Consider the following 20,306-nt stretch of genomic DNA (forward strand, 5'->3'; position numbering starts at 1 on the left):
AAGAATATTTTAAAACATTTAATTTGTACATTGACATAGGAAATTATTCAAACTTTCTTCTTCTTTTTTGCTGGAGAATTTTCAGATACATTTTCTACTTGGTCTTTGTTTCGTTTCTTTTCTGTTGCAGCTTTTACTTTTGGATGACTCCTGTAGGAAGGAACAAAAAATAAAAATAAATTTCTTTAGTTCCTTTATAAGCAACTGTTTTGTTTTTAAATAATTTGTTCCCCGTTCCTCATATCATTTCTTGTTAATGTTTTTTTTCTTGATGTCCAAAGACAAATAAATCAAAAGAGTAAACAGGAGATCAAGAAATGGACAGGTTGAGACATTAGTTGAGAAGTAAAATTTGTCAGAAAAAAAAAAAAATGAGGGAAACTTGTCAGTACACTTTAATCCTGGGACGGCTCAGACAAGGCCCCTGGAATCTGGCAGCATTTGTGTCGCGCAGACAATGGCCATCCATGATGGAGGCTAAAAAAAAGTCAGTTACGCACCAGCCCATAGGTGCACTCTTTGCACAGTTTCGACTGTATTTCGATGCTCATTGCCAACACTGTGGAGAGTCAGCTTAGATGGTGGTGCATCTCTTGCATAAGAGCTGCGGGTAACGTATCTCCAGAGTGACTGGATCTGTATGGGAGCTATGAGGCAGAGTTTCTGGCCAGGACACTACATGAGAACTAGTCCTTCATGCTCTGTTACCAGAGTTCATCTCTGACTGTTTGTAACAATTAGATACTTGGAGGAATGGCAGCAGAGAGGATGAGGGACATAAGAATGAAACATTCTCTGCACAATAATCTCTGACTCAGCTACACTAGTTTCACTAATAATTCATTTTTAAGTTGTATTCTCAGTTCAAGCATGCTGGCTAGTACCAGTCTAAAAAATATAGATTGAAATAAACTATAAACAATGTTTTTAATCGTAAAAAATATAGAAAATGCTTTTTAAAAAAACAAAGCTTATATTTAAGTGTATTGTATCAATTAGTTCTGATCAGTCATGTAATTACATTTGTAATAGATCTAGGCTAATAATAATAAATCTGTGCAATTAGAGATATTTTTACTAATTGTTTTTTTTTAGGGCAACTTCATGATTGTGTAAAATTTCAACTTGCTCCAAGATTAGGTGTGGGAGAATAACCTAAAAATTTTTTTACCAGACAGACAGAGTGGGTTTATAAAAATCTACAAAAGCCAATACAAAATTCCTCTATCCTCCAATAAACAAAAAACTACTAGCAAGTACTATATGTACAGTCCCTACCTGGCAATTGCAGCAATAATTTTATTGGCCAAGCGTCTCAAGTCTGTATTGAAAGAAGATTTAATTTCCAACAAGTGGCTACTAACACTGACATCAAACGGATTCTAGAGATTACAATTAAAAGATACACATTATGAAAAGTAATTTAAAAAACAATAATCATATTAAACATAGGAGAATAAATATTACATAAATAATACATATAGAGACTTTATAACATCACAATACCAAATAATATAGGCTTTTATTTGGGTCTCAATTGTGTCTCTCGTGACATTCTCTCCAAGACTTTAAGGTTGTTTTTTTAGATTATTTATATATTCTTCCTGGATAAATCTCAGTCCCCACCACAATCTCCATGAGAACCTCAGAGAGTGATTACCTGCTTTTCATCACATCCCAATCAACGCAAACAAAAAAGGTATGCTCAACCAAGGATAATTGGTAACACTGTGAAACAGTTTGAGCCAGGCAACAAGAAGGTTGTGATTACAAATACTACATAAATGAGCTGGATGGTTTCAATTGTATCCTTTTTAACCACATATATATTAATTAGAAAAACTTCACATGTAATTTGAGGTTAGTGTGGGCGAGAGGCTAAATACTCTTGGGCTTGGCTATCTATCAAGGGGACTCAAGCAGAATTGTGTTTATTTAGGCAGCACGGAAAACCTTCTTCCAGATAGCACCCCTGGTGAAATAATGACATTGGAACATAATGCTCTGAAGCATGCAAGTTGTGCAATATAAAAAAATGAGAAAAACAAATTCAAAGATATCTTAAGTTCTCTATTAAACCAAAATACATACTAATAATGGCAATCTGCATTTTCACTGTTTGACTAACATTCTACACAATTTCTCTAATTGAATTTGATTTCATACGTACAAAAGCATATGCGATGTGCTGCATCATTCAACCAAGGGAAAGGATCATTACATGGAGGAATTCCTATATTAAGCCACAAACACATACCTAAATCACATTCACTACAATAGGACCCAAAGCTGGTTAATTACCTGTTGGAAAATGTCAGTGCGAGACTGTAGTGCAACTGCTAGGGACAAAATATTGTTGGTGAACTTGACCTTTGAAGTTTGTTTCTCCAATGACAGAATGAGCTGTTAGATGACAAAAAAAAAAAATCAAATTAAAACCTTCTCACAAATAACTTGCCAAATAATGAGTGCAGCATTCTCATATCATTATAATAAAAAATGTAGAAAAAGTCACAATGTTTTCTTTTTTATTTATTGTGAATTACTCCCCTACACAAAAAAACAACAACTTATAAGAACAATAACTTTTTAAAGAATAGAAGTTTGCTACTAATGTTTTACATTTCAGTTGTTCCAGCAGTTTTGAAGATAAATTCATCCTAGCCCAAACCTTTTGCAGGATGACGTGATGGCAGCTGGCATCAACCCAGGACCAGAGAGATCATTCAAACGACAGTGCAGAGTTCATGCAACACAACCAGGCAGCCATCCATGTTAAATAAGTTAAAGAATACAAAAAAGCATCACTACCTCCTGTATGTATGATAGAGCCTCTGTCATCCATTTCTGTAATGTCTTCTTGTCTGCATCATTCAACTAGTAATAAAAAGAAAATTAAATTTGACAGTACACAATAGGAGCTTGCTGTTGCTGCTGTAAGACTAAATTAACTATTAGATTGTCAGTTACATACAAAACAAAAGATTTTCAGAGTTCTAAAGAAATGTTCAACATTTGAATAACAAAAATTAAACTATACGTCTGCAAAATTTCTACAGCCTATTTCAAAAATGTATTTTTTTTATTTAGTGATGCAGTTTACTAAACATTTGTAGATTTTCACACAAAAAAAAAATCTATTAGCAAAAACGGCACAAAACTGTTAGTGATCTAGAAATTCCAATTAGGTTAAAAGCAAAAAAAAAAAAAAAAAAAAAATTCACAGAACTACAATGAAACTTACTGTGCCAGTTTTTTTTGCAAGAGATACCAAGAGGGAGCAGCAAATCATCTGAGGAATGGAAATATTGTAACAATAAATGCACACATTCAGACAATCTATTTTTATTATGAAATCTTTAAAAGTTAAAAAAAAACAACATCAAAATATTGATAATATAAATTATTGTTTACCAAAGAAACAGAAGATACATAAAGGATAACACAGGAGGATAATGTGAAGATGAGTTTCAAATATCTATTGTATATCTTTAGTTTACTTAGATCTGTTACCGGCAAATAATTAAATGGAAATAACTTTAAAATGTTGCACATTAAAAATTTAGACCTCGGCTTGAGACTTGTGCACAACTTTTTCTACTCAATTATTGATCAATGAACACTAACTACTGAAAATCATATTACATCTATTGGATCAGTTTTGAATACAATCACAATTTCTTTTTCAGAAAAGACAATAGTTGTTTTAGTTGTTTTTTTACATTAATTAGAAAAAAAAAAAAACACTACTTGTCTGTTTGATTAATTTTTCTTGATGGAATCTGCCAGTTAAATTGACTGTAAGATAGTAGTAATGCATTCTATTTGAAATCTAAGATACTTTTCAACATTATTTTTAATAATGTAAAATAATGTATTACTGTTAAATTAGGCAAGTCACAAAGTTTATATTTTGTTATTATTGTTCAGATATCATAAAATCCACCAAAACAATATGAAAATGTATAAAAGAGTGATTGTTGAAAGTTAGAGGAAGTAATAGTGAAAAGTATGCATCACCTTGCTATGCGTTTTGGTAGATTCATCCTTCAAACAGCTCAAAACATCTGGCGCTAACATTTGGAACTTCATCTAAAATAGAGAAAAGTCTTTAATGGTCAAAAATAGAGAAAAGTATTTAATGGTCATTCTTACTTAGAAAATCTGTTTCTTAAATTTAAATCAGTCATCATCTACTATATTTAACGGTCATTCTTACTTAGACAATCTGTTTCTTATATTTAAATCAGTCATCGTCTACTATCATAAATAACTTACTGGATCTAAATCTATCAGCAGTGACAAAAATTGTAAACTGTTCTTTGGTTTTCTGTTTGAAATCAAACATAATATGTTAGAAATAAAACATACTGCATCCTTTTAGAAATAGAAAAAAACAACAACAATATTTTCTATTTCTAGAGCAATGGAGCACAGAATCTTTGTTTTCTTCTACATTTTAATCAGGTTAGTTACACTGAAATGTATCCAATTTCAGTTACTTAAATCATCAGCAATATTTTCAATAAAATTTTTTAAACATGACAAAGCTATATTTGTAAATAAATTTTTTTTTATTAATCTTATTACATAAAAAAAGGTGTCAATTTTTCAAAATATCCACTGTAACAACAACCATTAAATCTAGAATCAATACTTTATAGAATGAAAAATCCATATTAACAATGGCCACCTTCTAATGCTCTCTTCTGTTTAATTCATGACAACATTAGAACTTCACTGAGTCATTTAAAAGCTGTTAATTATACCAGAATTCTTAAATCTGAAAGTTACATTTTAGATAACTTATCTGATTGGAATTTAAAGAACTTTTAAAGTAATGAAACAAGTACTAGAACAATTGTTCAAAATAGGCCCATGAAATTGAATTGTTTCTCATTCATAATTGAAGAAATGCACCATCAGATATTTCAGGAAAGAACAAATAATTTGTTTAAACTAAAAAAGAAAATAGGGTCCTCACTTGATAACATTATGCAGAGTTTCCCTCAACAGATCTACGTAATGGGAAGGTAGAGCTGGCGACGTCTTTATAACCGGAAGAAAAAAAAACAATATAGAATTAAAATAAACTGTTTTTACCCTCATTCAAAACAACAAATAAAAAATAACATAAAATATCAAATTAAAATGCTGCTTTCTAAAAAAAAATTGAATTCTCTTTGAAATAAGCAAAAAAAAAAAAGAAAAAAAATTAGCAATTACAAATAATTAAAAAAGATCAAAACTCCAACCTTGTTAATGTCACCACAGCTCAAGTTCATCTGCAGAAGCAAACATAAAACATTAAATAGCTTCACAAATTATGTTTTGTTTCCAACTAATAAGATCACAAAGTCTATCAAATTTGTCTACATACCACAGTGAAGCAAGCAGCTGCAACAGCTTGCAAATGATTGGAGTCAACAACTGAAAGAAAGAAAAAAAAAGTGATGCAGAAATGATTTTTGCATTTTCATTACTCCATCCCTCAGTACTTAATTTAAAATAATTCAACTCTACCCACACAACTCACCTGACTGTGCTAATTCTATCAGTTCAATTAGAATATTTTTATGATAGTCTTCGGAGTGAATTGAATCTTTCTGGCCCTGAAATTCAACAAGCAGATTTTCAAAATGCTGTTAAAATGTTATGTAGCTGCAGAGTTGTAAATTTTGTTTAAACAATGCTAACATTATGATGTTGTAATGAAATAATCATTCATTAATACAAACAAAATTTTTACAAATAAAATGTTACCTTGGCCTTTGACCTTAAGAGAGCAAATAAAGATTTGGATTTATCACACAGAACTTGATTTTCAACTGGATTTGTTTTTAACATCAGCAGGAGCACAGGCTTCAAGAGATCCTAAAGAACAAATATTTATTGAAACATTTCTTTCATTAAGAATAAATTAACAAATCAAAGTAACAAGCAAAGGTGTTTACAAAAATAATGACTTTGCTGGATCTGAAATTTATTTGACATTCTGATAAAGTAAGTCTCTTATAATAATTGGCAATAATACAAAACACTTTTTTGTTATCACTCCCTTTAAGTTCATTTTCATTTCAACCTAATTTGTCCTAAAAATCTTTTTAACCAGGTACGTGGGATGTAATTCTTCCTGTAAACTCAAGGATGGCACCTTTAACTGTCTGCAATATACCCCCAGGGTAGTAATCCATAATGAGAATGAAAACACATTGCCATAATCCTTGACATAATGTAGCTAACAAGTGAAACATGAGAACTTACGATAACAAAATCTCCACATCTTTCACTTTTTATAATTGTCTCAACAAGATCAAGAACTCTGTGAACAAAAGGAAACAACTTTTTTCAAATCCTTGAACAGGTGAAAAAAAAAAAAAGAAGACTATCTATTAAAGGTTGATGTTTGGCTCAAAGTTGGGTTACCTTATCCTGAAGTTGTCTGTTTCTTTTTTCTTTTCTTGTCTTGCTTTCTTCCCTCCTGCCAATTTCTTTTGTCTGAAGACCTCAGCCAACATATCATCCAGTTGGAACATTTCACTGTCACTCAGATCAGGCAACTCCTGGCAAGTTGTATAAATAGAAGCACATCATTATTTCATAAATAGGTCATTAAAAGCTTCTACAGTGCACTTTCAGAGATTCATATAGAAATCAAGTCATCTCACGCTTCTATTACATTTTAGTATCAAACAATCTACTGATACTGTGTAACCAATGAAAGGAGATTTCAAAATATAGTTTAGAAATTTTTATAGTACAAAAGTATTTGTGCCCAATGTTTATTATTACTCAACTTGAATTCTCCTGGAACTCTACAAGAATGTCTTATTGTTATCCATCTCTACACATGTCTTTGTGTAACCTGTATTTTTCCACTAGCTATGATATCATGCAAACTATGAAAACACTTTGACAATTCATTTAATTCATACCAAACAACTCTTCATTTTGATTTGTTTTACCTATGAAGCTTAAGTTTCAGAAACAACTTACTTGAAGCTTAATAGCTGTTAATTATTTAAACTATTCATTTTAAAGTTAGAAATATTTTAAAAACTAAATAAAAAATGGTACTGACCTCTTCCTCAGATTCATCCTCTTTATCTGCCGCAGCTTTACCGAGGGCTTCCTTAACAGATTTCCGGAAAGTTTCATCAACTTCCTCTTCTTCTTCTTCATCATCATCTTCATCTGCTTCCATGTCTTCCTCATTGGAATTTTCAGCCTCATCTTCACCGCTGGTGTCATCCACGTCTTCCAATTCATCTTCATCATCATCCTCATCACCACCAGCACCAGTGTCAACCAATACACCACCTGCATCATCTGCACCCACCTTTTTGGGTATGAGAACCTGTCACCAGATAGAGATACTGTTTTCATCAGGCACTGGACAGGAGTGAAGAATTAAAAAAAGAAAACACGAACCCTATCAGGTTTATAAACTTAAATTTGTCGGGTTCCCCAACTCAGCAAGCTAATGCAGTAATAACTTTTGAAGAACTAACTGCAAACCTTAAATAAATGGTCACCGTTCTATTGGTGTTGAATATTACAACAAATTATGGAGTGTTACACTATCAATCCATATAATGTATAGCATAACATATGAATACTAAATAACATATCTCACACACTAATACATGGCCCAGGAACATTGACAACTACATGAGATCAGAAATAAGGCTCTGCACTGGCCAAGGCCTAGCTCAACTCTGTCAAGACTTAGCTTAACCACATCCCAAAGTCTGGCTTAACACTGCCCCAAGGCCTAGCACCCTGTTACAATGGAGAAACAGTGAACACAGTGGTACAACAGCAAACCTCAGCCCATACATCTTCTTCCAAACAGGAAGTACAAGACACTAAGGCATGACGTTTACACACACACACATAATTGATGACAATAAACTTTAGAATTATAGTTCATGCACACATAGAAACCCAACTATGAAGACAAGCATTGCTGCAGACACAACAGTGAGCGCGGTAAATTTTGGAAGTATTCTGAACAACCAACGAAAAAAAAAACTTTTACTTTATGAAGAAACAAGCAACACCAGAACTACTTACGTCAGTAATCAGGCCAACAGCTGTCGGGGTCATGTGACCTAGTATGGCCTTGAACACTGTTGTGGTGATGACACGACCAAGGTGAGATTGTAACAGCAACAGGCTGAGCAAAACTTCAGTGACTACCTCCACCCAGTGTGGCTCTGTTTGACAAAATCAAATTTAAAAACCTCATCAATATTTCTCACTTCATTAGTAATATTTATTTTAACAATGTAATAGAAAAATCTTTAAAAAAAAAAAAATCATTTGTAGAAAAAAAAGAGAGCAGCTGTGGTGGCTTAGAAAAATAGTCACAGGTCGAAATTTGTCAAGTTCTGAAAGCCTATCCAATCTTAGCCATTAACAGAAATTTTTGTAAGCCAAAATTGCTTATCATTTTGATTAATTCCAATGCATTATGGCCATTTTCTCAAAACAGAGTATTTGTCAAAGAATATTTTTTCCTCATAAACTAAAGATTCCTGCCATAAACTTAAATTTATGGCGTATATGTTTAGTGACAACAACTATAGCTGTTAAGGCTGATGTGTAAATGAGATCACTCACCATCTTCATTGTCTTTCTTCTTCATTTTCTTTTCTTTTGTGGCTCGCTCATAACAAATGTAGACATCCTGCAAAGAAACATTTACAACTAGTTCATAGCCAATAGACAAAGTTACACATTCTTTAGACTTGAAGTACAAGACTTGAGTTTTATTCTATGTATTTTCTAATTTAAAAGTTGATTAAAAGCTTACTTTTAACAGATCGGTGGAAGTTTTGAAATCAGTCAACATATTGATACCAAGAAATAAAAACAACAAAAGAAAAGCTGACGACAAAGAAACATCTTTTTCTTTTTCAACTTCCTGAAATAAAAAAAAAACAAACATATAAAATGTGACAGTATTAAAATTGCAAGAAAATTTTGTTTATTTTTATTACATTAATTTTTTTTTTAAAGTAAGATAGATCTAGGTGCATATGAATATTACCAAGCATTGACTTACAATAATCAGCATTTTACAAGGTTTATTTTGTTTAAAAAAATTATTACTTGCATAGAAAAAATATTAAAAGAATTTTGACTTCTTTGGAGATTAATGATGAATAGAAAAATTTACCAAACCTTTTTAATATTGGTGACCAAAGCAAAGAGTTTATTCCATTCACTTTTTATCTGAAAAAAAATATACACAGTGAAACAAATCATAACATATGTGGATTTTACTTTCAATACAAAAAAATGTGTATTTTCTATTAAAAAAAAAAGAAGACTAAAAATGTACAATGTCCAGGAAGCTGTCCAATGTAATCCTATAGGATATAACAACAAAATACTTTGTCCTACCTCCTCTGGCCAAGGATTTAAAGGTTTGATGTCTTCTGTTGTAAGTAGTGTCTAAAAGATAATAACAACAATAATATTCATTAACATTCTTAAACATCATTATATTGCACAACTATTAAACATAAAAACATACTACTATAGGATGCAGTGTCGTAGCATGGAATTTGCAATTATTGGGAGGGGGAGGGGCAGCATTTTGCATAATATTTAATGTAAAACAAAACCCCCTTCACTCATTTGAGGGTTCCCTCTCTAGTATGGTTCCAGGGGGGGGGGGGGGAGGTTCTAATTCTCCCTCTCCCTCCTCCTATAGCTACACCTCTGATACGATAAAATACAAATCTTTACAAATTTTAAAATGTTTTCAAAAAAAAACAAACAACTGACCTGAATGTATTCCACCAGATGACATAAAAGTTGAAGGTATTTAGAAAACTGTTCCCATTTACTGTGTTGACCTGGATACAATAAGTTGAGATTAGCAATAACAATCAGTAGGGGAAAAAACTTATAAAAACAGTGTTCATTCTTATATAAAAAGATAATTTGGAAATGAAGATGGCAGAAAATTAAAGTATTTAGTCAGTTAAAAACAAAATGTATTGATTTACAATGGTAATAGGAACAAAATGAAAAATCTCTTTCTGTGTCAAGTTAGCACAAGAAAATAAAAGAGATGACTGATTTAAATTTACATGAGAATTACTGCAGATGAAAAATGAAATGTCCTATAGAATAAAAAGTTCTTTGTTTTCACATTAAGTTTTGTTATATGATCTTTACCAATGTTTCTATAACTTGTGTAATATTGTATTCATCATATCTGCCCCCATACAGAGATGTCAAAGGAATTAACCAATATCAATAAAGCATATATCAAAGATCTAATAATGAAAATATATAGATATCAACCCCAATATGAAAAGTTATTGTAATAGTTATGACCTAGTTCCAGTCTGACTTACTGTGCTTGAGGGTGGACAAACTGTCCAGACATTTGTAGAAGGAGGATTCACACAGAGTTTGTCGACTGTCTTCCAAGTCATAGTTACAACATCTCTCACACTGTAAGACAAGAGAATCAATACAACAGTAATTAAGCAATTATAGTTATCTGCTTTAATTCACTAAATAACAAACACTAATTTTATCTCTCATTTTATGTCGACATTCAATAGACCAGTGATACCGAACATAATTTGGCTTGAAGGCCATTTTAATTTCTAACAATCATGTCGCGGGCCACATCAATGTATAGGTACAAAAATGAAATAAAATTAACTTAAAACTATTTTATTAGAGACCCGTGGGAATCTAGTACTTACATTAATTAATTGAATATTTGAAGTTTATCCCTTTTTTACTGGTCGGAAAATAGCTTAATTTCTCTACTTAAAATGTGAGCAACATTGTAGCTAACTTAACCAACGACTCATTTTGTTGACTCTTTTAGGTAAATCTTCCCATCAATCATTCAATGTCTTGGCGTAAATAAAAAATCTTTCTTTTGCTGCTCAAACCAAGAATTCCGCCATATTTGTTTCTTAATTCCATTTTTAGGCCCTATGTCGTTTTTTTTACCAGCTAGACATTCCTTATAAAACGAACATGTCGGCGTATCATCATGTTCCACAAAATGATAAAAATCTGTAGATTCTACATTCTGAGTCCCATGTCTCAAAAGTACAAATGTTAAAGGTCATGGTAGCCTACCAATCTATCAGAGAAAAAGTGAAGGCCCTATCAAAGGTAAAGATACGTTTTTCAACTTAATTATTTTTTTTGGAGGGAGGATTCATATCACTTAGTTTCGGCTGGTTGGATTGAACCATGTCGCAGGTCAGATCTGGCCCGCTGGCAGTATTTCAGGCATCACTGAAATAGACCATTTAAAATAATAAGCTTTTTTGAAAGAGTTACCAAAGTCACTCACATGCTCAATGCTTTTAGTTTTCTTCTCCACTTTGAAACATGCCAGTCTTAAAAACAAGGACAGCACAGACTGCTGCAGTTGCGGAGTGGTGTGCTTCTGTGAACAGGTTATGTGTTGTAAATGACGTAAGCAGCTTTCAATCTGTTTGGTCTGCTTCTCCGGGGAATCCAATCTGTACAAGATTTAAAAGAATGTTAAAAAAAAGAGTAACAGAAAAGTCTTTTAATACCATTTCATAATACATTCATTGTGTTGCTGGTACTGTGAGGTGATCATATAGTTGTAACTCTAGACATAAATCTAGTGACCAAATATACAATCTTATCAAAGAAAATGATTCCTAAACACTCAAATCCACTTTAAAAAAAATTAACAATTTATTATTACAAATTGAAATTGTATACTAAATTAGTACACAATACTTCAGGTATAAAGACACATAATCACTAAACTGAAATGACAAAGTCACAGTGTTAAGTACTGAAATAAGCACAATTAAGAACTGACTGATAACTATATTTTCTAGCCTTTCTAACTTGTCTAAGATCAAGATTTTGCACTTTCAAAGATTTTTGTTAGCGTCTTAAGACTTTTATGAGCCATTTTTTATTCTACCACAAGTTTTCGGTAGTTAAAGAAAAAATTGGGCTGACAAATTGAATAAAAATATCTATAAGTCAATTTTAAAAATTATAAACAGACAAGTAAAACTGAGCTCTCCAGCAAGACTTACAATATCGACCATTTATCCTTTCCTTTAACTGCCGAAGTTAAAATGTGAACATATTTCTCGGCTTGGGACTCAGACAGCTAGACAAAATTGACATAAAAAAAAAAAATTACATCTCAATAAAATAAGAAACCATAAATGTAATAGATTTAAATTTAATACATAAAGAGAAGAGAATAAAATCCAAATACATCATCTTTAAATTTTGTTTTTCTTAGAATAATAAAAAAAAAGTATATACTCCAAAAGATATATTTTATGTGTAGTTACCCGATGTTTTTACTTACCAAATCTAATATCCTTGTAAAGTTATGTGAGCTGACTAAATTCACAATTTTAGATTTTTCTGGTTCAGACAATGATACTTCTAATTTCCAAATTTGCTTGACTATTTCAAGAGTATTAGCATCAAATTCCTTGAGCTTTACAACCACTTTGTCACACTGGGAGAGATTAAAAAAAAAAAAAGGAAATGCCGTCACAAGTTGGAATAGTTGATATTGTTGGGTTGATCAAAGAAAATTTAACATTACTGTTAAAAAATATTTTATTTTACCAAAGCATCGGCCAATTTTTCTAGGACATCATTCTTTTGGGTTGAAAAGTAAAACAAACATCGAGCTAAGTTTGGGAACAAAATAAACTCTGTCAGCTGAAAAAAATGAAATAAAGCGAAATGAAATATTACAAAACAAAATGTACACAATTTCTTTTTCTGCTGTTATACACCAAGAAACTTCTAGAGCATTTCCTCTTAAAGACAGTGAAAGGAATGAAATAACAACAGCTTAGGTGAAAGAGTTAGTCCAATAAAAATTACACAAGCCAAAAGTGAATATTTTATATGTACAAGAGACACAATAATGAAATATTAGATTGTTAATTAAAAATCAATTATATTTTTTTAATGTATATAACTAAATCTTATTTATCAATTAATTTTTTAAAAATTTGCACTGAACTATGAAATACACAGTTGTAAAACAACTATTTTTTCATGATAAGGAAACTGATTATTATGAACTAACTTGTTCTAATGTACACTCTGTGGAGAGAAGTTTTGTGGCTATCTGTAGACCAACACACCGCCGCTGAGACATAGACTCTTTTCTATTGTCACGCAAGGACTGCATCAGTTTTTCTGAAAACCAAAACATCATCAAAAATGTAACACAGAACACAAAATATGTAAAGAATACATGCTTGCTTACATATCTGTATAAAAAATAAGTTACTATGTTGTTAAGCTACTTATTGTTAGCCATGTTCCATTATATTAACAACAGAAGAGCTCCAACCTCTAATCGATATTATTTAAAAAACAAAAACACTATTTCATTTAAAAAAATAAATATTTTGTGATTAATGATTTTTTCCCCCCTAAAAATAATGCATGAACTCATTAAAAAAAATCCTCTAAGTAAGTATGACTTATGACAAAGCAAGGCTAAAGCCTTTAATATTTATCTTTGACATGATGTACAAGATATAAATACCAACAAAGTCAACACACTGTGTACCTCCTATACTTTTCCATATTGATACAATATCTCTATCACATTTGAGCATGTGAGGTAATATTTTCTCCAGAAGAAGTTCTGTTTTCTGAGTAGTGTCCTGAAAACAAATCACCAAAAGTAAACAATTTTTGTCCTTTGTTAATAAATCAATTACATGTTATATATAAAAGTCATGGTGGATGAAAATGAATGCCTGAAATAGAGAGCAAGGCCGCCAGCATTTAACTTGTCTTCATGTCCAAAGATAAAGAAATGTAAATTTTAAAATGGCAACTTTGACTCAGCCGAGTACCAAAAGAAACATCTTTTTGCTTGTACAAAGACTTATTGTTTATTTCCAATAAAAAAATAAAAGGAAACAAATGGGAAAAGAAATGAAAATAGTATGCAATTAAACATATTTACTTATGTTTTAGCGCTTTGGAATAGAAAAATAAAAAAATCAAAGATTTAGTGGTTAAAAAGCTATTTTTTTAAAGAGTCGAAGAGAGTGATATAGTGATTCATTATGTGAATGATTGGACCTGTAGATTATTTATATTATTTCAATATTCATGGATGAACTTTTTTGACAAAGTTACCACTTAGTCTCAGTGAAACAAATATTTATAACAGACACCTTAAATAATCAAAACGGGAAAGATATGAAATTACACCCTAAATCTTCTCCACCTCTGACCCTCACCAATAACCTCAACTACCCTTCACTTCCCTCTCTAATGACCTTCTTCTGACACCACTTTTGATATTATCTAGTCTTAACTGCCAGTCATCCAATGTACAAGATAAGGGACAGTATACAGTATTTTTTTCTGTATTCTCTAATAATATTTTTCAAATACATTATACTCCTAAAAAGTCTTTCAGTGAGTAGGTATCAATTAAGCTGCAAACATAAATACTCAGTAACTTATGTAGTTCATGTGTAGGGTCGACTCGGTGATTTTTGTATTTATGTGTACAAGTCTAAATGTGTGCTACAAGAATAAAGAACAAGAATGGAGATGAATGTAGCAATTTATCTCTTCACTTCACAACTACTGCATGTCAGTTATCATAACATTAGACTTAATTTAACAGGATTGACTAGCATAAAATGGAAATGGAATAAGACATTTCTTACTAAGATTGCTTTCAACAATTTGTCATCATTGTCTTCAGAAAACAGTGGAAATCCCCAGTATTTCTGCACAAATTTTTTCTTGGTCACTTTCTAACAAAAAACAAACAAAAAATTAATTAATAAAACATTACATGCTTATAAAGGCTGCAAATAAGTGTACAATAACAAATTTGACTATAAAACCAATAACCACTTAACAAGAGCGTAAAATAGAAATAAATACATCAGCCTTAAAAGGCATATATAGGCTCAGTACAGTTTTTGTTTTAATCTATATATCAAGAAAATATCATTAAAACTACTACTTTTTATTTGGCTTACTGGAAACATTTCTCTACATCTGATCAACAGAGAGAGTTTGTCTAATGTACACAGCTCCCAGCCAGATTGCAACTTGACTTTTAGTTTCGGCCAAATCTTTGCTTCATACTTTTCTGGTGAAATCTGAGGTACAAGACAGGCACAATTAGTAATACATGTAGCACTCAGTAAATATAATTTAATTTACTTAGTTTGCAGTTTATTGTTTTTAAACAGCAAGTGACAGGCTTAAACCAAAGTAATTGATCAGTTAAATTTATTGAAATTACTAGTGTTTATTCTGTTGACATTGTGTTAATGTGTATGTGTTTGTTGTTATTCCGCTTGATAAGAAAGATTATATCGGTGATGTGTGTAACCTGTGTTATGTGAGTGTGTTATTGAGTGATGTATCCAGGGTCTAGTGTTGGTGTCGCTTATTGAGTTCCCGAAATCCCAAATACGAATAGAATTTAATGGCTAGGCTTGATAAGAAAGTTTATATCGGTGATGAGTGTAACCTGTGTTATGTGAGTGTGTTATTGAATCTGATGTATCCAGCGTCTAGTGTTGGTGTCGCTTATTGAGTTCAATGATCTTTAGTGTAATATTAAGCTTGTAAGTGTATCATTATTTAAAGCTAACAAGTGGAAGCAGAGTGTGGTTATGATCCATGGAACTCTGGGTTATGGGCTAAACTAAACTATGTCACCCAGTTTAGCAATTAGTACTCAAAAAAAAAAAAAAGGATTTATGATATAATAATATTATAAAGAATACAAAATATTTTAGCAAGTCAAGAACATTGTTAGCTGTTGTCATGCTCTGCAAAGCAGACATCAATCTAATTAGTTCTAGTATCTCACCTGGCTAATTAAGTCCTCAGTAATTTTGTGGCTGACAGGCTTCAGGTAAGATTTTTTTTCAGACATTTTCAACAGCTCATTTAAAACTGAATCCAACTCGCTATCATCCAACTAAGGAAAAGAAATATTTGAATGCAAAATAAAACAACATTCAACAAAATGAGTCACAAAAACGTTAGTGTTGTTTAAATGTCAATAAATGTATGATTTCTGATTTATTGTATAACATGAAACAAAAGACATTATTAATGCTATTAATAATATATATATATCAATATTGTTCCATTTAAGATTTATAAGATTTGGGCTGGCTAAATGTGGCTGTCCAGAACAATAACCAACCAGCTTTACACTCAAAGACAAAAGTCAGATGTAGTGTAGAAATGAAGCATCCTTAAATCCCAAATATTAATAGAATTTAATGGCTAGACTCATAGCTTGGCTACCATCTGTCAGTGAGCCTCCAAACCCTGTCTTACATCATCAAGATAAAAATATAAAGAAATCCCAAATATGAATAGAATTTAATGGCTAGACTCATAGCTTGGCTACCATCTGTCAGTGAGCCTCCACACCCTGTCTAACACCATCAAGATAAAAATATAAAGAACAGACTTACTTGAGATATTCTACCAGACTGAATGATTGCTGAAATAGCAAAAGCTCGGCCCATGAAAACATCTCCTACAGCCTACAGATGATTAAAAAATAATAATTCTTTATAAAAATGTGTTTGTTTAAACATGTATACATCAATTATAAGGTGAAAAATAAAATAAAAATCTTATTGCAGATAAGGGAAAGCAGAATAGTAGCAAGAAAACTAATACTTTTATTAGATTCAAATAAGACTAAATTAAATAATGAGAAAGAGTCACACCTCTAAGCCATGATTTTTTAAACTTCATATTAGAATAATAAACATTAAAAACACACAAGCTTAAATAATCTTATCTTCAATATAAGTAAAGTGAATCCTTACAGCTTTAGACTTTTGCTCTTGATGTACAAGTTTGAGTTTTTCTTTCATTGTATCTAGAACGCTGGTTAGTGCCAGATCTTTAAAGTGTCGTAAAAGCTGAAAATAGTTGAAAAAAAAATTTGTGTAAACAAAAATGATTAAGTTCAAAGTGTAAATTGAAAGTGCTTTAACTTTATTCCTTCAACTATTGCAAAAACTTTTGGACACAAGAAGAAGGTACAGAATTACTATTCATGAAATAAAGAAGGTTGCTGCATTTGTTTCTTAAAATGGTCACAGCTGTGGTACTAATGAATATATTGAGCAAACATTTGGGAAAAAAAAAAGTTCCCCTTTCAGACCTTGAGGTCTATAGGGCAGATGATGTTTCTGTGGCCTACGGTTAACAAGGGTGTCATGTGGCCAGCACAACGACCAACTGCCTTTACTTTTCCTCAAATAATGTCAGGTACCCATTAGAGCTGGGTGGACTCAGAGGTGTCCAAAGATTCCAAAATTGAAAATCCCAGTCATCACTAGGATTTGAACCCCGGACCCCAGTTCAGATGCCAAGCGCTTTACCGCTCAGCCATCATGTCTCTAAACATTTTGATAAAGTTGTAGTAAAATATTCTTCCTGAACACATTTGGGGACTTTAATTAATAATAGAGTTCCAAACAAATTTTGTGTGTTTGACAATAACTATAAACATATGTAAACCACTGACTAAAGGCAGTTTTTACATTGTAACTGAAATAAAAAATTGTATAACTTTATCAAGCCATTTAGTTTAAAAAATGTTCCTACAATTATTTTAATACATTCCCTACAAGTGTAACTGATTTGCTTACTTGAACAAGTCCAACTGAAAAACCAACTCTTGCAAACTTTCGGTTAGAACTCAGACCACGAATAAGTCTGTCAAGGCAATACTTCAAGATTTGTCTTTTAATGTCATCCTGAAAATAATAGAGCTCAGTTGATAATTGATAAATGAAATATGTCCTACAAAAAATACATATATACACTTTACTACTTGGAAAAACAATTTTTTTAAATACTAGTTTGAACACAACTTTAATAGTCCTTAATCTAAATACATTTTAACTAGTATACGTATGTTAACTATATCTAATCGCCTTCCCCACACTAGTGTACTCTACAATAAAGAACATTCAGTTGCGATGCTTATAAAAGTAAAGTTGTATTATTATACATTGACAGCACTAGAGACAAAATTTTAATAAGAAAAAAAATGGTAAATTGAATATAGCAAAATATGGGACCATGGACCCTTTAACAGCTACACATTTTTTAGATTGCTTACATTTCGTCAGCCTACACTTGCTAACCCAGAACTCAAGAATCACATGCACCACCCAGTCCTGACCCCAACTCACAAGACCAGCTTTTAACAGAGCATCTAACGCAGATGGCAGTTAGGCACATATTCGATAAACAATGGCTCTATTTTAATAGTATATCTCTCAATATACATAAATACACTGCAAATAGAAGTTTCAGTGAGTAGGTCGCAATTAAGCTGCAAACGTAAATACAAGTGTGAAGCTACTTGCTGAGACAAGAAATGATGCATATTTATATTACATATAATATATATAAATAATATATTTATAAAGCCAGGACTAGGGAGGTCAATGAGAGAAAATGGTAAATTAAATATATGACAAAATGAAGGATTGTTCTGACCAGGGCATGAAACATGGACCCTCCATTTCTTCAACTACGTCTGGCAGCAACACAGTACCAAAGGAACAAACCATTCAACACTCTATTCATCTGTCCATCCCAGTGGCACTACAGACGATGGAGGGCCTTGGCCTACTTTAGCCAATCTCTCCATTCTGATCTATCCTGTGCTTTACGTCTCCATGCCTTGGCTTTTAGCTGTTGTAGATCTGCCTCTATGTCATCAAGCCACCATACTCATGGTCTGCCTTTGGGGCGCCTGTCTTTTAGTTTATGATGGTGAACAATCTTTGCTCCTCTGCAATCTTTCAACACTCCAGATTCAAAAAAGAATCTTTGTGACTGCTGGCATTTCGTCAGCCTGCTCTTGCTATCTGCAGCTATCCAAAGGTTCTCTAAAAATGTGTTCCTTAGTGCTGCCTTTATAACTCTGCCTTGCACACCGCTGTTCAAAGTTAGAGCAGAAGGTGCACTGTTAGGAACTAGACTAAAGATGAATGTTGACATTAGAGAGACAATGCATTTCAGCCCAAGTCTATGGGCTTATGAAGAAGTAAATCTTGCTATTATCATTATGTGTTTGTGATGTCCTGAAAATTAGTAATATACTTATATAGAGTAAAGTGCGAAGTTCGAAAAGCCCTGATTTGTATAGAGGTTCGAACGGTTCACTTTTTATTGCTAAAACTTTTTTATTTGAATGTTTACCAAATTACTACTATATTGCTACTGCGGATGCACCTTTTTTCTTCACTTCCGACACATACTATTTCCTTTTCTTTGTAAAGGCTAAGTTCATGGTCAGGTCGAACTCAGGAGGTGTGGAATTATTATTTTTTACTACCCGGTAGTGAAGGAAATGGGTCATGGGCTTAAGGCTATTTCAGCTTAAAGAGACTATTTAAAGAGACATCAGCTTAAAGAGACTATTTGAAGTTGTGGATGGTGGGAAATGGTGCAATGGATGGTGTTCTTGCGCTGGAGTAAAAAGAAAATGACTTTATAGTGAAAATTAAATATATTAAAACATGTTTTTAGATATATTTTCTTTGATCTGTTCGAACCTTCCATCAACCCATTCGAGCTTACAAACTGAGGAAAAATCCGATCGAGGTAAAGTACGCTTGGCAATACCTACCCTACACCTCTTTGACCTCATATTTAATTTTAACTAACTACTAAGCCTAGTGATACATTAAATCCGATCTATTTTTTTAGAAAAAAGGACGAGGAATTCAGGGATACCATCAGTTTTTTCATAGGTCAGACCGTTACGGTGCTATAAAAATCCAAACTTGAAAATTGCTGCCAGCAGGCTTAATGCTTTCGAACTTCGCACTTTACTAATTTACTGTAGATCTAGATTAATCTAGAAGTAGTTTTAAAACTTTTTAAAGAATATTTACCGAGGATTTTTCAATGAGTTTACACAATTTAACCGTCCCCGCAGTTCTTTCTTCGTCTGTGCCATCAGAGAGACTCCAAAAGACATCTAATATTTCCTGAGGTGGTCTGAATACTGCTGTATCCATTATTTTTGTATTCAGCTCGACTTTTGTAGGCATTTTATGATTTTATATTTTAATTTTAGGTAAAACTTAAACTCTTAAACTTGTAACTTTGTCACACTTTAACTTTAGTAAAGTAAAAGTTCAAGTGTAAAGCCAACTTTAGAAAAGGTTTCCTAAAGTTTAAAGTTGCTTAGTTTCTACCAGTGACAGTGAGTCCGTCACTCGCCGGTCACTCACTCA

General features: G+C 32.1%; 1 protein-coding gene across 1 annotated transcript; it reads right to left on the reverse strand.

Moving 5' to 3' along the window:
- Window positions 1-3: 3 nt before the first annotated feature.
- LOC106058769 (myb-binding protein 1A-like protein) lies at window positions 4-20,306 on the reverse strand. The gene is made up of 35 exons (XM_056029675.1): window positions 19,962-20,306; window positions 17,697-17,804; window positions 16,866-16,961; window positions 16,503-16,574; window positions 15,884-15,994; window positions 15,039-15,161; window positions 14,718-14,807; window positions 13,595-13,691; window positions 13,103-13,215; window positions 12,631-12,726; window positions 12,362-12,517; window positions 12,078-12,154; window positions 11,345-11,516; window positions 10,377-10,476; window positions 9,799-9,869; window positions 9,412-9,462; window positions 9,190-9,240; window positions 8,819-8,929; window positions 8,626-8,692; window positions 8,077-8,219; window positions 7,082-7,357; window positions 6,427-6,563; window positions 6,265-6,322; window positions 5,764-5,874; window positions 5,537-5,612; window positions 5,381-5,430; window positions 5,256-5,285; window positions 4,985-5,049; window positions 4,279-4,330; window positions 4,021-4,092; window positions 3,245-3,292; window positions 2,812-2,877; window positions 2,302-2,403; window positions 1,279-1,382; window positions 4-150 (listed from the first exon to the last, which is right to left on the reverse strand). The coding sequence occupies exons 1-35, from the start codon at window positions 20,118-20,120 to the stop codon at window positions 48-50; spliced, it is 3,414 nt and encodes a 1,137-aa protein (XP_055885650.1). The 5' UTR covers window positions 20,121-20,306; the 3' UTR covers window positions 4-47.

The sequence above is a fragment of the Biomphalaria glabrata genome, chromosome 5 (genome assembly GCF_947242115.1).
Source record: "Biomphalaria glabrata chromosome 5, xgBioGlab47.1, whole genome shotgun sequence".
NCBI classification, from domain to species: domain Eukaryota; kingdom Metazoa; phylum Mollusca; class Gastropoda; family Planorbidae; genus Biomphalaria; species Biomphalaria glabrata.